This window comes from Orcinus orca, chromosome 6 (assembly GCF_937001465.1).
Source record: "Orcinus orca chromosome 6, mOrcOrc1.1, whole genome shotgun sequence".
Classification (NCBI taxonomy): Eukaryota; Metazoa; Chordata; class Mammalia; order Artiodactyla; family Delphinidae; genus Orcinus; species Orcinus orca.
In genome coordinates this window covers 93,346,332-93,372,494 of record NC_064564.1, presented here as the reverse complement: position 1 = coordinate 93,372,494, position 26,163 = coordinate 93,346,332, and the positions used below count along the sequence as shown (strand labels likewise).

General features: G+C 36.9%; 1 protein-coding gene across 7 annotated transcripts in view; it reads right to left on the bottom strand.

Moving 5' to 3' along the window:
- SLC44A1 (solute carrier family 44 member 1) overlaps positions 1 to 26,163 on the bottom strand; it is a 215,801-nt gene that overhangs the window by 46,892 nt on the left and 142,746 nt on the right. For 2 of the 7 annotated variants that reach the window (XM_049710965.1, XM_033431228.2), the window contains exons 13-15: positions 22,954 to 23,091; positions 16,040 to 16,276; positions 14,125 to 14,205 (exon numbers count right to left, since the gene is read on the bottom strand). In XM_049710965.1, coding sequence (XP_049566922.1) covers positions 14,125 to 14,205; positions 16,040 to 16,276; positions 22,954 to 23,091 — 456 coding nt within the window. Of the gene's footprint in view, positions 1 to 56; positions 168 to 1,344; positions 1,394 to 8,789; positions 11,165 to 11,395; positions 14,206 to 16,039; positions 16,277 to 22,953; positions 23,092 to 26,163 lie in introns of those variants that run through there. The other 5 variants (XR_004484063.2, XR_007477859.1, XM_033431229.2 and 2 more) reach the window with 5 other exon arrangements.

The following is a 26,163-nucleotide window of genomic DNA, read 5'->3' as shown; positions in this document are numbered from 1 at the left end:
TTGTAAAGCGATTATACTCCAATAAAGATGTTAAAATAATAAATAAAACTATGCACCTTTCTTGATTTCCTCTTCGTGGGACTCACAGAAAACTTGGAGTTTAGTTTTATGTGCAGCCTAGGGTTTCTTATACAGTTAATCTCCTTTTCTCAATTTTCACATGCCTGCTTTAAAAAAAATTTTTTTTTAAAATTTGTGTTAAAATTGTTTCTTGTTATAAGTTGGGAGAATCCCTTCTGGCAGAGAGAATAGACCAAACACAAACCCCTAATATCCTGTCTCCAAGTGTGAGGTTATAGTATGAGTTTGGTTGACAGAAAGCCCTTTTGTTTTGCCTTGAAGGCAATTCCTTACTGTCGCCTCTCTGGTCTGACATAACCGGCCAGAGAGCTTATAACTACCTAGAGAGCTCTAAGACTTCTACTGAAATTGCTGATAAGCCCAGGAAGTGGTCTAATAGCTTAGCTTTGCTTTTTCTGGACTCCTGTATGTAACCTAGGTATATCTTCTAAAATTATTTTTCTCAGGATTTGGACAGTAAAGGAGGCAGAATATCAAATTAAAGGCACGAAGTATTCCTTACCTTCACTGCTACTTGCAACAACTGAAAAAAATTGACAATAATGTGAAGAGGCCTGGCCTTGTGGGTTACTTCCACAACACCTGGTCAAAAATAGGAGGCCAGGGCTTTCCTGGTGGCGCAGTGGTTGAGAGTCCGCCTGCCGATGCAGGGGACACGGGTTCGTGCCCCAGTCTGGGAGGATCCCACATGCCGCGGAGCGGCTGGGCCTGTGAGCCATGGCTGCTGAGCCTGAGCGTCCGAAGCCTGTGCTCCGCAAGGGGAAGGGCCGCAGCAGTGAGAGGCCCACCTACCAGAAAAAAAAAAAAAGGAGGCCAGAGGGCCTCATTAGGATGCTGGCTTCTTTCTGAAACTTTCGACACCTCTAGGAGCTTTGAGCACTATCTGAAGCTGAAATTTCAACCACAACTTATATATTATCCTAAAGTGCACAAGCAGTATGCCTCTTAAAAGAGACCCTGGGGAGGCTTCCGTGGTGGCGCAGTGGTTGAGGGTCGGCCTGCCGATGCAGGGGACGCGGGTTCGTGCCCCGGTCCGCAAGGACCCCACGTGCGGCGGAGCGGCTGCGCCCGTGAGCCATGGCCGCTGGGCCTGCGCGTCCGAAGCCTGTGCTCCGCAAGGGGAGGGGCCGCAGCAGTGAGAGGCCCGCGTACCAAAAAAAAAAAAAAAAAGAGACCCTCTGGATTTTTCTTTATCGTCTAAAATTTGAGATTGAATACAGATTATACTTTTCATAGCCAAAGAGAAAAAGAATATCTGGGTACCTTTTAGGAGATGTGAGGCTTTTCACAGGCTCTTTCATCACTAGGTGGTCTATGGAACAAGAAATTGTGTACGTTGGCATCAGGACCACGCCGCCAAAAAGAATTAACAGTCCAGATTGGTTAACATTCTTTAGTATCTCAAACACCTGTAGTGTCTGAGGACTCCTCACAAATGTTCTCTAACAACTTCTTTTGGCAAGCAGGTATAGATAAATAACTAGGGCTACGATCTGGGCATTGCTCACATTTGCTAATGAAAAGCAGTCTGTACAGCAGCCTCTCAAGAAAAATCCAAAATTAAAAAACAAATTGGGAGAGATTTATTGGTATTGCAAAAGGTCTTCCACTTAAGAACACCCCTTTCTTAGTCCCCAATATCACTTAAAATAGGATTAGTTTTAAATAAGCTTGATTTTTCCAAACTTTTCAAGCTTGTTGAAAAATCAACAAGCTTGGTTTTTCCATAATTTACTGCTTAAATTATGGCACGCCACAGTTTCACCAACTCACCAACTTAGCACAGATCCAGGCTTCCATTTATGTGCAGGGCACTGTACCAAGCACAACGAGTGATTTCCATGGTAAACGTTATCTAACAGGCTTTTCGTCTCTGCCTGATGATTGAATTCAGTTGCAACCTTAGTATTCACAGAGTGACTCGGACTCCAGCTAGGAAGTCTGGCTGGGCAGTGGATGAACTTTGTACTTCGGAAATTAGGTTTTATTTAGTACATTTATGTTTCATACTTCAGGGATCCTAGAACATGCTGAGAGATGCTGGAAAGAAATAGCTGGTCAATTCTAGGGCACCCTTGCCGCATATTGACCTAATCTGAAAACAAGATGTTGCCCACAATCAGTTTCGATTGCAGCACAGCAGAATACGCCACCCCCAAATATGACTGCAGGAGTTCAGGACATGCCGCCTCAAAAAAATGCCACTTTGTTGTATTACTGTGAGCTGAAGGCACTTGAAAAACAGCAAATGTGGGTGAGGTATTCTCTGAACTCTCCTTATCTCACTAGACAGATTCTCCAAAAAGAACTCAGATATCATAAATCCCCTTCTCAGGAGTTTCATCAACCAGGGGAGATTGACTCTTATCACAGGAGAAGAGCCTAGAAGTCGACACCACACCCAGACACACTTTGCCATAAGCTATCATGCCGCCCAGCTATTCCTCTAAGGGCCCATTCATCTTTCCTAAAAATCATTTACTCTCCCCTAAGAGGCCTACATCCTCTCTCCCCTTTCCCTATTAAGATGGTATTTAAATTTGAATTCTAAGCCACTTAGAGGAGTTACTCATTTTTCCTGGGTATCTCACATGTATACCTGAGGTATACATGTTAATAAACTTCTGTGTGTTTTTCTCTTGTTAATGTGTCTTCTATTACAGAGTCTCAGCTAAGAACTCAGAAGGGTAGGGGAACAATTATTTTCCCTCCCCTACACTATTCATCACCACCCTGGGCATGGGAAAGTGCTACAACACAGTAGACAATGACATTCTTTCCTATAAAATTTTATTTATTACATAAAAAAATTCTATACATTTGTTAGACTAAAATACAGTTTTCGTTATAGTTCTGGTAACTGAGTCAGTACACAGAAAACTTAGCATTAGATCAGCACTGTTTTTTCTAGTTCATATTTCTGCACAAGGAAAACATTTCAAAGCTCCATTTCATATAGGCTCATTGTACTCTGAAGCCAGATGGAATTCCATCCAATTCAGAGCTCTTGGAAGTTAATTTCCCAGCAAGATTTGATAACTCCAGAAAGTTAATTGCTTCATATACATATTTTTAAAGTCCTCTGAGAGCACAACACTCTGTAAATTCTGCAGTGTCAATAATGACAGTCACAAATACTACAGGGCTATGACCATGTCTGTGGGGCATGTTCAAGCACCTACATGTTTGTTTCCCCACCTGAATACAGTGTAGTGACACTGTAATAAAGAAATAATAATAAGGAAAAAACTCAAAATAATGCTAAGGTACAAGATCCCGAACCAGGGAATTCATGGAAGACTTAACCATGATCCTACAGTTTGTAATGGACAAAGACCGGACATGATACAAAAATCCATTTTGACACTGTGAATAGGATGCAAATAGCAAAACAAAACAAAACCAAAAAGACAAAAAAGGCCTCAGATTGAGAAATATGTGGCACCACAACATACCTCTTATGCTGGATTTCACAGCAGTGAGATGTCGAAACACACTGATGGGCATTTTCTGTTCAAATCTCCCCATACACTGGATGGGATCTGACTGGACGGGATGTTAGGCTCAGAGCCTGAGAGATGAAGAGCAGGTCCCTCTGCATTGACTGATCTTTCAAACTTGGCTGCTTTATTCTAGGAGCCTATTCTAAACTCAGGAGTTCAGGAAGGCTGTGCCAGAAAGTACTTAAAGTTGGACTTTTGGTCTTCAGAAGATATGCTTTTGTCTTTGGTTGTTTTCCCAGAGCCCCTGTCATTTTGTTAGGTGCCCTCTACACTTTTCTCCCCACTCTTGTGTTAGTTGTAGCAAATCGGATCAGCTAACAACCTCCTGAAGTTATTTCACTGGGTACCACATCTTTAGAAGTGCATTCAATGGTCAAGAATATTCTGAGACAGTGTAACTGAAACTTCATTATGGAGCTCCCAATACCCTTTTATAGGATGGACAAAATCAAGAGAACCTCAACAGCAACATAATCTAGTAGCACTAAGGCAATACAGTAGAAGAAAGGTAGCTTCCCCCCCTGTGATGTCTTTGAAAATCAAAACCAGCCAAAACAAGGGGGCCAAAGATTCTGGGAGAACACTGCTAGAACCCAGAGGAAGGGGAAAATTTACTCTGTAGTCTCTGTCTCCAATCATCAGTCCCAAAGCTGTCCTAGTATTGTTTCATTCCTATGAATCACCTCATACAATTTTGGAAAACAATCCTGGCTTAATGATCCATGTGGTAAATGAAGGAAGTGCTCACATTTTCTAGTGGCAGGTAGAATGGTCTGCAGGATGCTGGCAGGACGTTCAGCCCAGTCCTGTGTCCATTCATTCCTCAAGTCTTTTCTCTTTTTTTGTTGTTTTCTTTTTATTTATTTTTGGCCGCACTGTGCAGCATGTGGGATCTTAGTTTCCTAACCAGGGATGAAACCCACGCGGCCCCTGCATTGGAAGGGTGGAATCTTAACCACTGGACCACCAGGGAAGTCCCTCAAGTCTTCTTTTCAATGCTTACTTTACTCACATAGAATGATTTAACACATTATTCCTCAAAAAATAACTAAAACTAATTTCCTAGCTGATGGGATGGGTGGATCAGATTCCTATGTGAAACTCAGGACATTTCCTTTAGGTCATACACTTCTATGACAAAAAGACATCAAATATAGATACTTACACCGGACTTAGGCCCTTTTCCACCCAATATGGGAACTTCCACCTGTGGTCTCTTCCTTTGCTACTGTGGAAGGTTCAATAGAGCTCTTCTGGGGTTGTGGGGTGGGGAGGAGAGCTGACTTTTCTATTTTCTTCACCAGCCAATTAGGACATTTCCACTGCTTTCTTCAGCTTGAAAATGTAGGTAAGAGTTTGATGTCTGACTATAGGTCATGACCCCCTGGAATCAAATCTTAAAAAACCTCAAATTCCTTTAAGGATGTCTGCCTGCTTTTTCAAGGGCCCAGAGGACACTCCATATAGTGCAGCAAGCTTACCTAATAGTAAGGTGTAAATGTGAAGAAACCCACATGCTCCCTAAAGAAGGAAGGTGATGTGGATGGGGGGAGTGGAGGCACAGTCCCATGGACAGTGGTCCAAAGCTGCTCTAGTGGTGACCGGAAAACACTCAAAACAGGAGGGAACATCTCACTGATTTACGAAGGAGAAAAAAATAACTTTTGAATTTGTCCCCCCAGCATCTGCTCCTCCAACTTTCCACTAAAAATTTTTTGTCAACTATGTACTATGGTAAGTTTGCTAATTTATCACCATCTTCAAATGTTCTTGGTCGTGTTGACAGAGATATATTTTTAGACAGTGATCTAACTGCTAACACTATGCTACAGATGTCATAGCTGAGTGACAATAATAAAGAATCTAGTGTTTTGGTAGACGGATGATTACAGGGATTCCCTATTCATTTCTTCTTGGATTTTCTTGTCCATTGCAAATAATTTGGTACCTTGCCAAAAATTCATCATAGGACACATACATCCTTACACCACCAAGGAAAGAAATCTTACTGTCTTGAAAATTCAGTGTTGACGTCCTGTTTTTCATTCAGATTAGTGTGGTTTTGATTTTCAAAGCTGGTACTAAAAGTTTTCAAGTTATAAAAAGGATTCCAGACAACAAGGTCCTACTGTATAGCACAGAGCACTATATTCAGTATCCTATGATAAACCAAAATGGAAAAGAATATTTTAAAAAAGTATATATATAACTGAATCACTTTACTGTACAGCAGAAATTAACACAACATTGTAAATCAACTATACTTCAATTAAAAAAGAAAATGATTCCAGGTCTGAAATTGTTAAGTACCATCTTAAAAGAATCTTCAGTGGAGGCCTAATCACTACTTTATTTCAAAACACATTATCAAACCAACTTTACAGCAGCCTCAGACTTGTGTTCCTTAGGCCCTGAGGGGATGGGGGTGGGGTGGAGGCGGGCAGTCTCAGGGTCTCGAAATTCTATTAGTATTTTAAATGTTCCTAAGTAGGCTATGTGACTTTGAGAGAAAGGTAGTTCATTGCTTTCATAAGCTTCTCAGAGGGGCCCTTGGTCCCCTCAAAAGATTAAGAACCTGCTTTTGAATATCAAATACTAAATTTGGGTCTTAGCAAATAAAAGTGAAAGATTTCTGAAACGTTTGGAAATTACAACGTTTTCATGTTCAGCTAGATCTTGACTAGACCATGAGTAACCTGAAAGCTTTACTATTCTGAATTCCCTGGTCTAGAATGTTTATTCCTCAGGAAATCATTTATATTGTACAACTGGTATCAAAACTGAAGAAAATAGCCTAATATTTGGGTCCCTAACAACTGCATATCTTTTCCACAAGTTTACTAATGAATTTCTTTAAAAAATATCCAACTTAAATCTTGCTCATTTAATTTAGAAAAGTGATAGCTGTTCATGTGATACTGAAATGGAAGCATCATTTGTCTATTTTTTACACATATAAAAATCAAGGAGATGGGGTGGAAGAAAGCGTACTATAGTATTTCCATAGAAAAGAAAGGTTTTCCACAGAAATTCTCAAGTTTAAAAACGCTGCATTGAAGTTTTTTATAAGAAAGATATCTTCAAAGATTTAAATCTTGGATTAAAAATTTCCTCTTAAATTGAAATTTGGAGAATAAGAATTTGACTCAAATTTATGAAACGTGAATGGAGGAAAGCGTGCTATTTAAAATTTTTTGGTGTGTACAATGTGTTTAGCTTTTTATTTTGTTTTCTAAGTTTGCTAGCTTTATATTTTCTCTTGGCACATTCAAGCATCCTACTTTTTTCACAATTTGGGCTATGTGTCATTAAAAAGATAAGCTTATTCTGAAAGTAGCCAGTGTATATGAAGACTGCCTACTTTTCAAATGGGCTAACATGTATTCCTTAGTACACAAAGATACATGAATATGCATTTAAAGCAAAAGGCATTCTGCACTGTGATTATAGAATACACAAAGCTCTGCTTTATGCATTTACTTACGAACCCACAATTTTCCAATATATATTCACAGACCACATCTTAAAAACTCTAGGCAAGCCATTATAGTGCACTTTTATCTATCAGATGGAGTATATGAAAAGAATACAGAGATTAACGTGGCAGGTGCATTGATAAGCCTCCAGATTCTGAGGATTTTGTTTTTGTTTTTTTAAGTGGCGGTTAAAACGCAGTAGAGAACTTATTGAAAGGTGAAAACTTTAAAAGACCTTTCTGAAGGAAACTTCTCAGAGGCTGTGTTAAAGGCTATTACTGGAAACTCCAAAAATTCAAGAGAGGTTACTGATGAAAAATAAAATAAAATGTTCAGGTCACCATAATTGGCAGCTCTGGTTTCAGAACTGACCCCAGAATTCTACTTTGAAGGCCAGGAGACCTCTTAAAATGGCCTTTATTAGCTATTAGTGGTGCTTGGTGGAAATGGTCGGGGTCTTGAGGGCACTAACATGGCCTCACAAATATTTGGTGCCTGTAGTTTCCATAGCTGTTTTAAGGGAGAGGGTGGGAGGAACATTACTCTGGTTTCAAGGGGCTCAGGACCCCTATAAAAGGGGTCACCTCCTAACCACCCCCTACTGGGGTGAAATCCTGAAACTGCCCTGGGAAGATAAGGGAGCCCTTGGCAGATACCGAGGTCAGTGATATTGGGAACTGGCAGCTTAACGCCCTTGGCTGAAAAAATGACAAAATTAGAGTAAGGGAGCATCTCTACAAAGGAAAAACTTATTTGCAGCTTAATTTTTAAATAGACTCAGTGAATGCCCCCTCCTCAACCATTATGCAAAAAGTTTAGGAACCAACACACAGTTAAGCTACTTATATTGCAGTAACTTAGGACTTAATTATGCTATAGGATAGGATAAAAGCTTTGATCCTTAAACATTAAACATTGCATTAAATGGTTTAAAGGAAGAGCCTGCTTTGAGCTGTGCTAGTCCATGCAGAGATAATACAATCTCAGCGCTCTAGCTAAATTCCTAATGTTTACCTAACGTACTGGTAAGCCTCCCACAGAAGATGGGTCTCTTGGATTTATACTGAAATATAACCTTTTCCCTTCCATATCATATACAGCAGAGCTTACTCTTGAGGCAGGAGCCTAGAAAGTCTAAATCAGGCACCAGAACCTTAATTTTCCAATGGCAGCAACGATCACAATTCTCTTCTCACTGTGATCACCACTGACAACCGCGGATGCTAACTGTAACTCTGGAAGTAGGCGTCCTGAACACAATTTTGAAGATCCACCGCAGACAAAAGACAAAACCCACCACACAGAGCCAGTGGTTGATAAAAGTATTCAGGTAACCACATTTCACAGACGATTTTTGTCCTTCATGTATTCTCACTTGGGCAGAGATGGAGGCAGTGAGCGAATAGCAATAAGGCAGCCCAGGGCCAGCTGAAGAACGGATCACGAGGAATGACAGCGGCAGCAGGTCTATCCAAACATAGCCTCAAAACCTTCAAATATCACTAAAAGCCTCTGTGAGGCTCTCTGAATTGCATCAACAAATGAAGCTCATGAGAGAGTGATAGTCTATAAGTCAAATATCTCTGTGTGTGTGTCTGTGTAATATATATGCATATCTGCATATATCTACCTATATGGCACACATATTCACTTAGGGGAAACAGCCTGGCAATTAATTTGGAACTCAAATGACATGGTTACACATAGAGCATAATTTCTAAACACAATGTTAGTAAAACAAAATTTATTTGTAAAACAGGACCTGTTATATAAAATGGCACACAATCAAGTTATACAAAAATACAAAATTTCTTTCTGATTACAGTTCTAGTTGCAAATGATAATTAGAAAGCATTCCTGGTGGCTTCCAAACAGCTGAGATTGCGAGCATATGGAACAGGGAGCAGCAAGAGTCCATGGTGCTGGGATGGCCAAGTGAGTAGAACCTAATTTCCAAATTCAAGAATTCCACCAGGTCACTTTGGAGGGACACCTCCTAAGATAAGTAGCTCCTGTAATGTCTTCTGTTTTGATACCCATCTTCCATACTTTTGCCAAGCCTAAATTTAGTTCCCAATGTTTCTTAATGCCCACAATCTGTGTGGCTATGAAACAGAAGGTAGACTGAATTTTCCTACATGATTTGCTCTCTCACCTATTTGGATAATTGTTAGTTACATAATTATATTTATTCCATTTCAAATGATATAAAAGAGTACAATGATATCGTTTAGTGACATCACATGTTAGAATGTTAACTTCTGGACAATTATTGTTTCAAAATAGCTACTCTCACAATATTGTTTTCTGTGATCTTGCCAAGACGTGAGCTCCTGTTTCTTTAAAAAATAAAAATAAAATAAAATTCCGGACTGTTATTGCAAATATTCTGAAAAATCAGAAATATTACACGAGCTTTGAAAAGAAACCGAGGCATTTAGCAAATTTTAGCCTAGCTAGAGTAAAGAACATGGATACTTAAAAAAAAATACAATTTACCTTTTGCAGCAATTTAAAGGTCCAACCCTTTGAAAGGAAGCACATTAGCAAACAGCTGCTTATTAAGCCCTAGTGACATTAATTGTACACATTTCCATAATACCGGTCTAATTCACTGTCTAATTCTGGTAGGAGGCAATGCTTTCTTTCAAAAGATTCTCCTTCCATGGAATGATAAAATGCTGAGGCTTTTTTTTTTTTTGTACAGAGCCTATATTTAGTGCAATAAGTTTAAAAAATCTGCTCTGAAATATTTACTTTACATTAACAAAAATAGCTTTTTTTAAAAAAATTGTAACAAAAAGGAGTTATCGCATAAACAGATCATGAATTATTCTTAGCAAATTACACTTTTTTTTCTTAAAGCATTCACCATTACAATAAGCAGAACAATGAAATATTAGCCATTCATATCTGGTAAGCTTCAGGAATTAAAAAACCCCCCAAAACCCAAAACCCATCCCCAAACACAAAGAACGTTCAACACTTGAGGATCAAAACATTAACCAATTCTTCAGTTAAACATTGTAGAATTCTGGATACTTAATGAATTGCCAAGGAGAGGAGCACCTGCCAGTATGTTTTCAGATTTTATAGCAAGCATTTGAATAAAATGGCCATTTAGCCCTAAGCCATTGAAGTTCCTCTGAAGCAGAAGCCCAAGTACCGGAATTTTCAATGCTTTGTGTTTCATGTTTCTCTCCTTTTTTTATTCCTTCCAGCATTACTTAGTCTGCAAACCTATACACAGAAACTTAAAGGCTAAACTTGCTGGGTACCCCAGCTTCCTTTCAAATCAGGCACACAAATGTGTGGAGGATGCTACTAACGTCAAAATGAAAGAAAGACAAAATATAAGAGAAAAGTTTGCATAAGAAAGATTATCTACCCTTTCCTTTTTTACCTACTCTCTTATAGAAGCATTAGGGTAAACTACAAATACCTGAGGAGTTGGTTACTTTTTAATGTTGGCTGACAAATGCATGAGCTATTACGAAAATTCCCATATTGGGTCCACTTGTATGTTTCTAAAAGGAAAATGACATGGCTTCTTTGATTGGGGAAAACTGAATGGAATAACTCCTTATTTACCTGAAAGCATATGCCTAGTCTCATCCCACTAGGACTTATGCATCAGTAAAATAAGGTCTTGATTTTATGCACGCATCAGGGAAATCACCCCTGAATAAACTTTAGACAGAGAATTCGGTACAATAATTTTACCTAATTTAAATAACTAAAGTTAAAATCTCCTCTAAGTTATTAAAAATGTTAATCAGATATGAATCTTAACATTTCCATTAAGACAATTACAATTGAAAACATTAAATGACGGCAGTTGCCTTGTAAAAGCCACCCGTATGAAAGGAGTACATGTTTGACAAAAATAAGCATAAAAAAGGTATTAAATCCCTGTTCCTGTTCTCTGATTTTGGCTGATTATGTGTGTGTGTGTATATACATATACATATATATACACACATACATATACATATATACACACACCCACACACACAAATACATAGTTATGTGTATATATTGTTTTGGAATGTCAATGGGTTCCATAACGGTCGGCTAGGTTCAAGCAGAACTTGCTCCCGAAGCCTAGAAAACAAAGTCATACAGAGTATAATCTTAGACAATTACCATTAAAAGGAGATCATGAATGATGTTACAAATACACAGATGGTCACAAACAGCAATAAAGAAAAATGGATTGAGAATCCTTCTCCCCCAAACCTAAATTCCAGGGTCTGAAATTCCTGTGATTGTAGAAAGTCACACTTCCCTCTGGGTCATCTTTGAGATATGCAGAGAATTCATCTCTAGTCTATGTTGCTATAGTGCCCAGGTTTTTTCCTCCATTTTCTCTGTAAGTTTTTCCTGTATGATAGCGAGCAGATTGCCAGATGTCTCTTTCTTAAACTTCTACATCACATTTGGTAAATTTTTCTAAAATAATTTTCAAAGATTTATAGAAAGACCTTACAAACCTTCAAAGTTTCCTTAACTAGTGAGGCTCTCTCAAAACAAAAAAAGTCTAAGAGGAAAGCTGGAAGTACTTATGTTTAGTTTAGTGATGCCCTGTCAAATGTAAAAATTTAAACCTCGTTTTTCTGAACATTATTTTATAGACTTAAAAAAAACTCATATTAAACTATCCCATTAAGGAGACAGACAGTGAACTCGAACAGCAGTGTTTCTACAGATGCAGCAAAATAGTTATGACGCTCTGTTAACAGAACTTTCATCTATGGGAATAACACGTGAATTAAACCAAGCAAACACAAATAAGCAATCGTAAATTCTACCAATCCCCAAACTCTAGGAGGGAGTTTCTCAGGTACTTCTTTAGGGACACACACAAGATGGTGGTGGTATTACGGGTCAACTCTTAACATGCATACTTCGAAAGAGAGCAGATTTAGAGGTACTGATATGCTTGAAAGATTTAATTATCCTGTGAGCAACAATTCATACATCTCTCATGGGGACTTTCTGAACCACTTAAAACGTTGTTCTTAGAGATCAAATGCTACAATGTCCAAAGGACCAGAAAAACAATGCACACAGAAGATGTATTTTGGGACACGGCAGAGGGCTTTGCCATTAATCTGCAAGCAACGAACAACATAAAATAAAAGTAAAAGTGGAATGAAGATTTTAATGTGGTGTTTGAATTAAGGGACATTAATTTAAAGCTGAAAGTAATATTAGGGGGAAAAAATTTCTACATTTTTGGCTTCTGATAAAATGCCACATAACCTAGGCAATTCTCCTACTATTAATACCTATGAATCAGGGGTTTAGGTAAGAGAAGGTATATTTGCATTCTGGTCTACCACAATTCAGCTATCTTTCCCTCAAGAATAATACAGAAATACATGCCAATTCATGGTCGAAGTAGCTAGTCCTAAACCTCTAATTATTTCTCCCTTTCTTTAAATGCTTGTTACTGAAGAGTGCTTTAATGTACGCTTCAACCACTGGAAAGACAGAAAAGGGGGGGAAGGGTGGTTTACATTTTAAGATTTTATATGTTTTTTAAAAAAGTTTTAGGTTTGAAACCTTATTTTCTGAACAATTAGGACAACCAAGCAGTGGCAAGAAGGAAACCTTCCTCATTTTTCCAGGCTATCTTAGGGTTGGCAGAATTTTCACTGTGGTCCCCCTCAGCCCACATGAAGTAAGAGGGATGCAGAAAGAAAGGGCAGGGAGGCAAGTAACCTGACAGGAGGGATTGGTGATTAGCACCCCTTCCCTGTTCATCCAGTGCTGTCTGATGCACACTTAAAAATAAGAGTTACATGGCCATTCTACACGCTCTTACTTATGATTAGAGTGATCTGTGCCTTGGGAATATAAACATTGAAGTTTTGACTTTATCATCATCAATGCTATTAAGAGCAACACCAAAATAGGCACTGGATGGGGTTACAGAGAACAGTTTATAGCTAAACATTCTGTTGAGGCTTTAATGTAGGTTGAATATGCAGTTATTTTGCATATACATATACCATCCCCCCACCCCCGCAATGAAGCCATTTCCTTCATTCTTACATACTTAAATGGGCTTGTTTTATACTACATATTTCTTAAGTTGGACACCTATAAATCAAACCATTTATTAAAGTATAAAGGAGAAAGAAAAGAGAGTCTTCACCTCTCCTTTTTTTGGACATTATATGCAAAAAGAAGGCACATTGTTTTAAAATTAAGTGCTTAAGGATGTAGGCAATTATATAATATTCTGAAATAAACATGTTATTTAAGAATAATACACTTGTAATACAAGCAGTAATTAGACCAATATAGCTAAAGACATCTGTCATTATGCAGTGGTGAGAATATATATGGGAAAAGCTACTCAGGATTTTCTTATACTGGTTAATTTTAAGTTGCTTTTTTCAAATGAAAGGAGAGTAGTTATATATATATCACTGACCAGAGGTAATTTATCTTTCTCACATTTAAACTGAGGCTGGAGAAGACCAGATTGTCTTTTTGAGTGGGAATGTGGGTGTAGACGGAAATAGCCTTGTTTGCTACTGAAAAATAGCTTAAGAAACAAAGAAAGTACAATCCAGGCAACAGAAGAAAAAGTCAGCAAAGGGGAAAAGACAGCAACATAAACAAACCAATATTAAAAGAAGGGGGGAATATGAATTTCAGCAAGTTGAAAGGAATTGCTATCATCACTTCTAAAATAAGTATCAAACCGTCAGTTCAAGTGCACAACCAAATGTTCAGTCCCATGAAAACTAAACACTGACAGTTAAAAAGAAAAAAATGGAAACTGCAAGTTCACCTCAGGGACAAAAATATCCCCTGCCCCGCCATGAACACTGTTCCTTTCAGCTTACTTTTACAGAAGGTGGTCTCAGTTGTGACAAGAATTCTGCCATCCAAGTGATGGGTAAACACACAAACAGAAAGAGCAGCACGTCCTGCGTGACACAGATCACAAAAGCTTCTCCTGAAGAAGTGCAGTCAGTGAAGAGAGAGAGAGAGAGGAAGTGAAAGTGAAATTCTTGGAGGGTGGCCACCTCCTCATCTCCACCTACCATCGGTTTTAGCTCTCTGGCATCAGCAACACCTCCCTTCCCAGCTTCTTTCATTGCTTTCCTGCTGTTTTCCACAAACTCCTGCAAAACAGGGACCAGATTACATAAATTCTTAGATCCTTTCAGACTTCAGTTGGTAGATGATTTCTAAAGAATATTTACATTTCTGACTCAGTAATGGTAAATGGATGGCCTAAAAACATAGCAATAAGTAATATTTGGTACCACACATAAGAGCAGCTAAATTTGTGGGGATGCAATCTTGATATAAAATCTTTTTTCCCACCATTCCTTGTGACAATCTCACTTAGGCTCAAAGAGATGTCAGTTCTATCTGAAAGAGAAAATACCTTTCGTTTTTTAGAAAACACTATTTTTCTACACTTAGAATATTGTTTTATTTGTTGTGTTACTTTTTCCATATCAAGGTTAAATGGAAAAGCAACAACATTTTACTCTATAAGCCTCCTCTTTAAAATAACCCTAGGAGGTAAAAGAAAGCATTGATACTACTAAGTATAGTATACTGTTTTTACCAAGCCATAAATAAGCTATTTGAAAAAAAAAAAGTCTATCTGGCCTTGAGATTACTCCATAAAGCAGGAAGACAGGGAGTAACAACCAGAACCAGTGGATAGAAGTAGTTAAAATGGGATTATGCCCTGAAGGAAACATTTCTATCCTGTCAAAGTTTATGGAGTACTTCCTCGTTCAATATCCTCATCATTCTTATAGAGAAAACTAAAATAATAAAAACTATATATTTTACTCTGCTTTTCTTCAGTGGCTTAAAAAACAAAAACAAACCTCTCCTTCTAAATGCCTTAATCACACAAGAGATGATGCTTCTAGGTCAAATTCCATTATGAAAATAACAGTTATGACGCTCTGTTAGCGTCATTATAGGATTGGAATTGAGTTAGGATTATAACTGAGATTATGAAAATGTCCAAAATGTAGCTGGTAATGTTCTTAGTAAAAGAGATAATGAGTACCAAATAGGTCAGTTGAATCACTTGGAATTTTCGAGATTGAAAAAAAAAAAGAATCTAGTTTATTTATTAATACATTTATTTTAGATTTAACTAGATAAACCATGTTTCTGGAAGATGGTGTGTTATTTCAAGGTCTAATGTTTAATCTTAAATATTATCCATTCTTGAGATAGGAATATTTTATAGCTTTATTAAAACACATCTTTAATTGGGCAGCATTTGACATTGAAACTAGTATTTAAACCATTTTAGAATGGTTTCTAAATTTTTTAAAAAATTTAATTGAGGTTCTAATATAGGGAAGCTGCAGAGGTTACGTAACTATAAAGAATCTGAATATAATATCTGTGTAAAGGTTCAGATCTTGACTAATGGGAAACAATACCATCTACCAGTCATGGGTCTGATAATCTGTATTCATTACAAAACTCCTTCAGTTTGGCCTGGAATACTTAGGATAATGAGTTTTAACAGGGCTGACAGCAATAATACTTGGAAAGGTGGTGGATGGAGAAATACAGATAGGTACTACAACCTGGGAAATAAAACTTTTGTCTTTGAGTTCTGATTCAGGAAAAGGCACTTAGAAGACTAGCTGTCCAATGTTCCAGTTCAAGGGCTAAAAAAGTCGATTCAAGTGTATCTAACTGGAGAGATGGAGAGAGCAGTATGGAATAGTGTGAACTCAGGACTCTTAATGGGAAACTGCTCTAGCAAGATAGATTTGAAATGGTCTCGTTCATGCCAAGAGGATCTTCTTCCCTGATTTCCCCAAGACTAACCTCATTCACGGGTGCTGAAGGTTTAATTCTGAATTACTCAGTTTCATATAATGGGAATTAAATACAGAGAATAGTCTACAAAATATTTATATTAGTATTTTTATCCTTAAAGCAGTAGAGGGCATTTGAGGTACTTACCATCAGCACTTTATCCATATAAAATTCTCTGCCTGGGCTCCCATCATTGTATTTTGTATCAATGGCAAAACACAAGAACAATACATCCACTACCATTTCGTAAATGGACAGGAAGCAATGAGCGACTAGGAAAGCAAAGAGGCAGACGATGATCAGAGGCAGCACCCATACTGTGTAATCTTGCTGGTAGTTGAGCAGCATAATCCCAGCCAGACCTGTGCTGCAGACTATCAGCACCTAAAGCAGAGAGAACAAAGATCACATTTAATAACCTCCTGCAGAAAACCACTATTTCTTCATCATTTGCAGACTTCTCCATTTATAAATGATGGTTGTATGAGTCCATGCCACCGCAAGTTAGAAAGCATAATCCATAAATACCCATATACATGTACATCATATAACATAAATATCATCCTTGTTGACACTAAAAATAATCAAGTTTTCCAAATGTTATGCTTGTTTCCTAAGACTTCACTTATTCAGCATCTGTGGCAATTTTTAAGATAAATGTATACATATCTTAGAAAAAAAATTATACACACTGTTAGCACTCAGAAGGAAATTATTGACATTTCAGGGTATTGCTATGTATTTTTTCTAAGCATTTTTACATATATGAAATAGTATTATATAAACATATCATTAAAAGCTCTTCATTAATATTTATATATCATAAATGTTTCATAAATATCTATTCAGCTACATATTTACATTTTATGGGTGATTTAAAATTTATTTAACCATTCTCCTATACTTGGAGACATATTGTTTTCAGATATAAATAATGCTGCAACAAACACCTCTAAGAGCTTTTTCTTTGTTCCATATTTTATTTCACATAGAATATGTGGTAAATTTAATATGATTTGCCATGAAGTGTTGATTTGGACTATTTGTGGAGAAAGAGGTTGCCAAACACACTCATGCTGTAAAAATAAAAGAAACAGCCATTTGCCTACTGTCAAGAACCACCTACTCTGATGCTTCAACACTGTACATGCAGCACTTTAAATTTTCTGTGTTCCTTTTAATACTTTTTATTTCAGTTTTTCAATAACTCTATGAATGGCTTATGGCAAACATTATCACCCTCATTTTATAGATTGGGAAACATGCTTAGAGGGGCTAGCTGATCTGCCCAAGGCCACAGAGTAGAATAAAGATAAGATACCATTCAAAAAATGGTCTTATGATGCCAACACCAGTACTCTTTCCAGGTAAAAATTCAGCAAATACTTGGATACTGATATATCACCGTAACAGATTACACTGAATTCTAGCCACACTCTTCCCCAGCCCTTTACCTGGCCTAGCGTCAAGCTTTAAATAACAAAAGAAAAGAAAGAGTTCTCTAGAACCACAGCAGCCTTTCCTTGCCCAGTGCTGAGGACAGGCAGACTGAGAATTCTTCTTTTGCCTTTCCCTCACTATTTATCAACACCAAAACATCTCTCATTCACCATTATCTTAACCAGGAATTATAATGCATCAGAAGATGTATTGGTTAAGCTATAAATTGATCCCTCTCTCAGATGATTTTAGGGAGCAAATCTGGGTCTGCTCCCCTCTCATCATTTTTTGTGGCAATATACCTATGAATCTTCTCTCACAGTGACTTATTTTCTGGGGTGATGTCCACAAATAGCTAATTAGGTCCATTTTTTTTCCCTCTTCTGTTTCAATTTTAGGATGAGTTATTTCTTATACTCTTCTTCAATGTTTTTACATCCACCCTATGGGAGAACTCAGCTGCTTTACACTCTCTCTATGGCACTAAAAGTTAAACCACATTTGAAATGTTAAAGTCAATTATAGGCAGAAGATGTGGCTCAGACAAGTAGATGCTGAGACAAAAACTGTTAAGGTAGAATACTGTCACATGAGAACCAACTTCAAAAACTAGTGACATTTAGCTTAAAAAGTCAATTTAATAATTTACTCCCCAATTTAATTTAATAATTTAATAATTACTCCCCAATATAATGAAAGGGTATCATGCACTCATTCAAGCAGAGGACACATTAGTGGTTCTCAAACTATTAGAGGGGCTGGAAATCCCTTGGGGAGTTTGTGAATAATGCAGATTCCTGGGTCCTGCCCCCAGAGAATCTGATTGGTTTGATTTAATATGAAGCTTAGCAATATTCATTTTCAAAGAACCCTCGGGTGATTCTTAGAAAGTCCACAGCCTATAAGGAGTACTGCTCTATATCACTGATCTCCATGGTAGAGCACACATAGCCCAGAGAAGGTTCAAGAGAATCACCTGGGACTTTTATTTGTATTTCCCATACGTTTAAAATTTTACACTTTATAAAGCATATATTAGTGAAAGCTATACATACGTCATTAATAAATAAATGTAAATATATTGGGGAAATGTGCTCAAATCATTTTTTGGTAATAGGATGTTTGATTTTAAAGGTTTAGACATTCTTGTTATAAAGGATAAATTATTTGTGATGCAGTAGAAGAGATTCATACACAGAGTAGGATGTGAGAAGCAGGAAGAAAAGGATGCTGGTTTTGGAGTCAGAAAGATGTAGGACTGAATCAGTTAGAACTTCTTAGTTTTGTGACTCTAAGCAAGTTCACTTAACTTTTCTGAGATTGTTTTTCCATCTTTAAGAGAGACACAATAGGACATACATCCCGTAATTGTTAAAATAAGCATTCTGAAAGCATTTAACATAGTGACTGGCAAACTTAGCTTCTTTCTTTCTTTTTTTTTTTTTTGTCATCATAAATCTTGCATTTATGATGCCCTTTTCCCCCATGGAACCCATGTTTTGAAAGATTTTGTTTACCAACAAAATAGCATCAACAAATAACTCATATTTTCATTTTTTAATAATTGAAGCCAGATTAAATTGTCAGCTAGAACATCTAATTGTCATAAAAAGTATTATCAAATAGAGGTAAAATAATTTCAAACAGAAGCAAAGAAACAAGATTTGGGGGAATTTTTTGGTATAGTTTTATTGGCAATAAATATGCAGTATGCAATATTTATTAGACTTAAAATGCAATACCTATTAGACTTAAAAATGTTTAAAAAGCTTCTAAATCACTATTCTTAATCTTTGAGGACCCTGTAGGCCAGTGATCATAGGTCACAAGCCACTAAACTAGAGGAGCTAAGGTCTCTTCCAAATCTAATTTACCATTCCATAAAATCATTGGGGCTTCATAGAAATGGAATACATGACACTGTCTTTTGTTTTCTTTCTAAAATCAAGATTTTGAAAATTAAATTTAAAATTTTGAGATATTATGAATTCACGTGCAGTTATAAAAAGTAACAGAACGATTCCATGTACCCATTACCCAGTTCCCTTCAATGGAAACACCTTGCAAAATTACAGTACAAAGTCACAACCCAGATATTCATACTGGTACGACAAAGATACAGAACATTTCCATCACCACAAGCATCCTTCGCTTTAACCTTTTATAGATATTCCTACTTCCCCCCTCCCCTATCACTAACTGGGTGACCACATATATGGTCTCCATTTCTACTGATATAATATTGTCATTTCAAGAATGTTATATAAATGGAATCATACAGCACTTCATCTTCTGGGATTGGCATTTTTCACTCAGCATAATTCCCTCAAGATTCATCCAAGTTGTTCCATGTACTAGTAGTTTGTTCCTGACACTTTCATAATGTTTATTATGATCTACCTAGTTGAACTATCTGATCAAAAACTATTTCTGCATACTAGTAGCCATTAATTTCATTAATTGTAATGAAAGAAACTCTTTAAAAGATTTATTGTATTCTGTGATCAGAACTATATTTTTGGAAAAGGAAAACAAGAATTTATCTTAGTACATTGGAAACCCAGAAGTTTTTTTTTCCCTCTTATCTTTCTCCTTTTTTGATTTCTCAATTTAAAAAGTGTTTACCTTTCATGGTTTTAAAAGTCTTGTTTTTACAACATTAGAAATATTATGTTATTCAAAATTATATTTTTCTGGAAAGCAACTTGGAAATATGTATCAAAAATCCTATTATGTATTTGAACTCATTAATTCTACTTCTAGGATTCTGGCCTCAGGAAATAGGTATTAATGTGGGCAAGAACTGGTATGCAAAAGTTTCACTTTATAATAGTAAAAAATTGAGAAAAGTTCAACTGTAAAAAAACCAAAAGAACCCAGAGGCTTTGTTAAATAAATGATACAACTATATAGACATTTTTAATAAAATGAGAAATGCTCATAATATAACACGAAGTGAAAAAAGGGATACAAAACTTCCTTTTCTACCAGATTTTAAATTCTCTTTATTGACTAGTATATAAGCAGCACCCAGATTAGCCCCTAGTACATTACCAGTAGGCACTCTATAAATATTTGTTGAATGACTAAAAGGTTATGATAAACCTAAAGAAAAAATTCTGACAGGTCATTAGGTTGCTGAAAAACTCAAAGCCAATTTTAAAACACTGTATTTTATCCTGTATATATTTTTCCATTACAAGAGAAATGCATACTTAATATAGAAACTTTATCATATAAAGTTTATCAACTTTATCAAAGTTTCTATCATATCATAGAAACTTTACCATTATATGATAAAGTGGGGGGAGGTGCTTGGAATCACTCATATTTTCAGTATTTCAAAGCAATAGTTATTAAAAATATTTTGAGATATTAATTTTCTTTCTCTTTCTTACGCACATTTTTATGCACATTTTAAAATGGTTCTGTGATGGTCTAGTAGTTTTATTCAGCTTTTCCACTTATTATACACATTATCACATTATAAACTCAATAAAATACATGGTTTAGGGAATTCCTTGGTGGTCCAGTGGTTAGGACTTGGCGTTTTCACTGCCATGGGCCTGGGTTCAATCCCTGGTTGGGGAACTAAGATCCTACAAGCCACACGGCGTGGCTAAAAAAAATTTAAAAAGTTAAAAAAATAAAATAAAAAAACAGGGTTTAAGAGGTGAATAGTCTGTTGATTATTATTTCCAAACTTTACTGTCAGGCAGTAGATTGTTTACAATTAGTCACTACTGTAAGTAATGCTGTATTTAGAATTATCTCCAGTAGTTTACAATCATCAGATTCAAAAGGCTTTAGGGGGGAAAAAAAAAAAGGCAGGCCCAGGGACAAAATTAATGTCAGTTGAGGCAATTATAGCACACAGTGATTAAAAACTTTGAAGTCAGACAGATCTGAGTCTGAACTCCAGCTCTGCCACATTCGAGTTTTCTAAATTTGGACAACCTACTTAGCTCTCTAAACTTTGGTTTCCTTTGCTGTAAAATGAAGATAATAGTAGTAGGTCTCCTTACAGGGGAGGACCAAATATAACACTTCACATAAAGCACTGCCCTCAGTACCTGGTACTCAGCAAGTGTCTCAATCAGAGTTACTAAAATTATCATCGTGATCAAATGTTGCCACTTGGTATAATTTTCTCCCTTATTCTCTATATGTCTTCTTATTTCTCTTTTATTTTAATTGCTCTGCATTATATATGTTTTTATTTGAAGTTGCTTCATATCTTTCTTAGCAGTAGGGGTCAATTATAAATACATAAAAAATGAACAAAAAAATCTGAAGCCTTCCTGAGTTAGTCATATAGCACATAAATAATAGCAATGGTTACTGACAGGGTCAGACCTGTACTCATTCGTTAACATGAATTAACTCATTCAATTTTTACTATAAAAATTATCCTCTTATTGTTAAAACATGACAAAAAAACAAATCCAGGAGTCATAATGTACGTTTAATTACAAATTTTCAAAATAACTATCTGTATGGTTTTATAATTCTTTTTAGATGACAATTGCCTGAGAACTTAAAACTACATTACACAGTGCTAATCAATGCCTTTCTACATCAAATATTTAATTCCCTTTCAAAAACATTTTAAAGGCACAGTGGTTGGAGTAACTTAAGTGTTCAGCAGTAAGAGAACAGCATTTCATGGAACAGTGGCCATCATGATAATGAGTAATTATGAAGATTATCAAAGTAATGCAAAAAATATATATGACAGAATATGAAGTGAAAATAGCAGAAGAAATAGCTATGTATACCAGGATTGTTATACTATAGAAATATAAGCCTGTGAAAAAACACTGGGAGGGAATATAAAAATAAGTTATTAGGTTATAGTGGTGGTGCCGTTTTCTTAACTCAATTTTTCAAATTTTCTGAGTATTTTATGGTTTGAAATATAGATACAAAGATAAAGTGAGTCCTCAATTATAATGTTATCTAATATTTTGCAGATTTTAATAGCACAGAATAGAAAAACACTTTTGAGGACAGTTAGGTCTCATTCCCTAACAGCTCTATTTTAAGGGGTTTATATATAGTAACGATGACGGCTAATATTCATCAAGAACTTGCAATGTATCAAGCACTATCTTAGGTACCCTACAAGTATTAATCAGTCTAACCCTCACAGTTCTAGGGGTTTGGCACTATTATTACCCCAATTTCACAAATGGACAAACCGAGGCACAGAGTGGTTATATACCCTGCCTCAGGTCACACAGCTAGTCAGGCCAGGATTTAAATCCAGGCAGTCAGGCTCCAGATGCAGTGCCCCTAACCATTACATGGACTGTTTCTTAATTCAAAATATGTAATGGGCAAATTACTTAACTGCTCCGTGCCTCAGTTTCCCCATCTATAACATGAAGATAATAACAGTACTTCCTTTACAAATTTATTACGAGGATTAAATGAGCACAATACATGTAAAGTACTCAGAACAGTGCTTGACACATATTAAGGGTTTTATAAGTGCTTGCTGTATATTATGTGACTTTTAGGTTTTTTGTGGGCTACATATATTTTTGAAATTAAAAAGCAACTATACGCATATGCAAAAATTTACTGTCTGTCTCAGATAATATACTTGGTCTTCTTACCTTGCCTAGGAATAACATGAAATCCCCCACTGTGTTGATGGCAGCTACTCGCAAAGCATTCTCCACGAGAATGACAAAGGCGTCCTTCGCTGAGGTGCAGAAGTTGGTGCTGTTGATAGCTGTGGCTGTGTATGCGTTCTGGACAAAAGCAAAAACAATTTTTCATCAGTACATGTAACCTTTAAGATTTAAACCAAACATAGTTAAAGCATAGCTTGTGAAACTAGCTCACAGTTAAACCCATGGCTTTGGTGAGGTACAGATTTAGATTAAGCACAAGGAAATATGAGACATTAAAAAAAAAACCTGATAGGGTAACGAGAGCTTCTCATTTAGCCTAGCTTAGGTCCTTTAAAAACACTGATATTTATTGAAACACACATAAACCTTTCCAATATCCATTAACTTCTTCCATGTATTAGTAAATCAAACCATAATTTAAACTTTCCTAGATATCTTGGGTTCATTACCATGCATATCAGTGATGCATTATTACCACTTCAGTGATGCTTTAAAAGCTGCACACACACACATACACACACACACACACACACACACACACACACAAAGCCATCAGATTGCTGTGCTGCTTTATCTGGAACCCTTCCTCCTTGGTACTTTCTTCTATGCTGTCTTATCTCATAGTTCTTGCAATAGACAGCTGTTTGCTGCCGATCTTATACCCCTCCCTCCTGGGGCAGGATCCTAAATTCCCTTTAAGAAAACAGACCTTCCCCATTCTCTTGGAGTCTGAGTGAGACTGACACTACCTCCAGCTCTTGGGGTGGGCCTTGGTTGATGTAAGCCAATCAACATGTTCTACCTACAACGATTCAGGGATTCGTACATAAACTAATCAGAGCCTATGAAAGTAAAAGATGTTCCCTGGGGCTTCCAGGGGGAAAAAAAGAAGTTTCCTTTCTCTTCCATAGGTGCTCCTGACAGAGCAGCTCTCTCATTTTTCTGGACAGCAAGGTGTGAGGGTACGAATTGCCATGGCTGTTTTGCCAACATAATGGAAGTCAGAACAGGGAGAGGAACCAGGTACTCGCATTGGGTGACAATGTTTGCAAGATCAGGAACTAGCCAGATTCTGGACTTCTTAGTTATTGAAGCTAATAAATTGCTAAGAATCTCTCCCTTCTTCTCTCTCCCCCACCCCCTTCTCACTCTTGCTCTTTTTTAGGCCAGACTGAGTTGGTTTTCTGTCCCTTGTAGTACTGAGTCCCCAGCTGACATACTTTTATTAAATCATACCTGCTTCTGCTGCCCCATGTTTTCCTTGACCACTCAGACTTTTTCCTTCTTTTTTACATTGCATTCTAGAACAGCATTGGCATTTTCAGGGAAATGTGAATAAGTAACATAACATGAAATATGTCTGAGTCTTAGAAGGGAACGTATATGTACTTTGTAACTAAAACTTACGGTTCTAACCAAGAGGGAGGGAACCCAGCCCCCACCATCAACAGCCAAGAGGATTAAAGTTTTACTGAGCTCTGCCCACCAGCGCAACAGTCAGCTCTACCTACCACCAGTCCCTCCCATCAGGAAACTTACACAAGCCTCTTAAATAGCCTCATCCACGAGAGGGCAGACAGCAGAAGCAAGAAGAACTACAATCCTGTGGCCTGAGGAACAAAAACCACATTCACAGAAAGATAGACAAGATGAAAAGGCAGAGGGCTATGTACCAGATGAAGGAACAAGATAAAACTCCAGAAAAACAACTAAATGAAGTGGAGATAGGCAACCTTCCAGAAAAACAATTCAGGATAATGATAGTGAAGATGATCCATGACCTCGGAAAAAGAAGGGAGGCAAAGATTGAGAAGATGCAAGAAATGTTTAACAAAGACCTAGAAGAATTAAAGAACAAACAAACAGAGATGAACAATACAATAATTGAAATGAAAACTACACTACAAGGAATCAATAGCAGAATAACTGAGGCAGAAGAACGGATAAGTGACCTGGAAGACAGAATGGTGGAATTCACTGCCGTGGAACAGAATAAAGAAAAAAGAATGAAAAGAAATGAAGACAGCCTAAGAGACCTCTGGGACAACATTAAATGCAACAACATCCGCATTATAAGGGTCCCAGAAGGAGAAGAGAGAGAGAAAGGACCAGAGAAAATATTTGAAGAGATTATAGTCGAAAATTTCCCTAACATGGGAAAGGCAATAGCCACCAAGTCCAGGAAGTGCAGCGAGTCCCACACAGGACAAACCCAAGGAGAAACACACTGAGACACATAGTAATCAAATTGGCAAAAATTAAAGACAAAGAAAAATTATTGAAAGCAGCAAGAGAAAAACAACAAATAACATACAAGGGAACTCCCGTAAGGTTAACAGCTGATTTGTCAGCAGAAACACTACAAGCCAGAAGGGAGTGGCATGATATCCTTAAAGTGATGAAAGGGAAGAACCTACAACCAAGATTACTCTACCTAGCAAGGATCTCATTCAGATTCGATGGAGAAATCAAAAGCTTCACACAAGCAAAAGCTAAGAGAATTCAGCACCACCAAACCAGCTCTACAATAAATGCCAAAGGAACTTCTCTAAGTGGGAAACACAAGAGAAGAAAAGGACCTACAAAAACAAACCCAAAACAACTAAGAAAATGGTCATAGGAACATACATATCGATAATTACCTTAAACATGAATGGATTAAATGCTCCAACCAAAAGACACAGGCTTGCTGAATGGATATGAAAACAAGACCCATATATATGCTGTGTACAAAAGACCCACTTCAGATCTAGGGACACATACAGACTGAAAGTGAGGGGATGGAAAAAGATATTCCATGCAAATGGAAATCAAAAGAAAGCTAGAGTAACAATACTCATATCAGATAAAATAGACTTTAAAATAAAGAATGTTACAAGAGACAAGGAAGGACACTACATAATGATCAAGGGATCAATCCAAGAAGAAGATATAACAATTATAAATAAGTATGCACCCAACATAGGAGCACCTCAATACATAAGGCAACTGGTAACTGCTCTAAAAGAGGAAATAGACAGTAACACAATAATAGTGGGGGACTTTAACACCACACTTACACCAATGGACAGATCATCCAAACAGAAAATTAATAAGGAAACACAAGCCTTAAATGACACAATAGACCAGAAGATTTAATTGATATTTATAGGACATTCCTTCAGAAAACAGCAGATTACACTTTCTTCT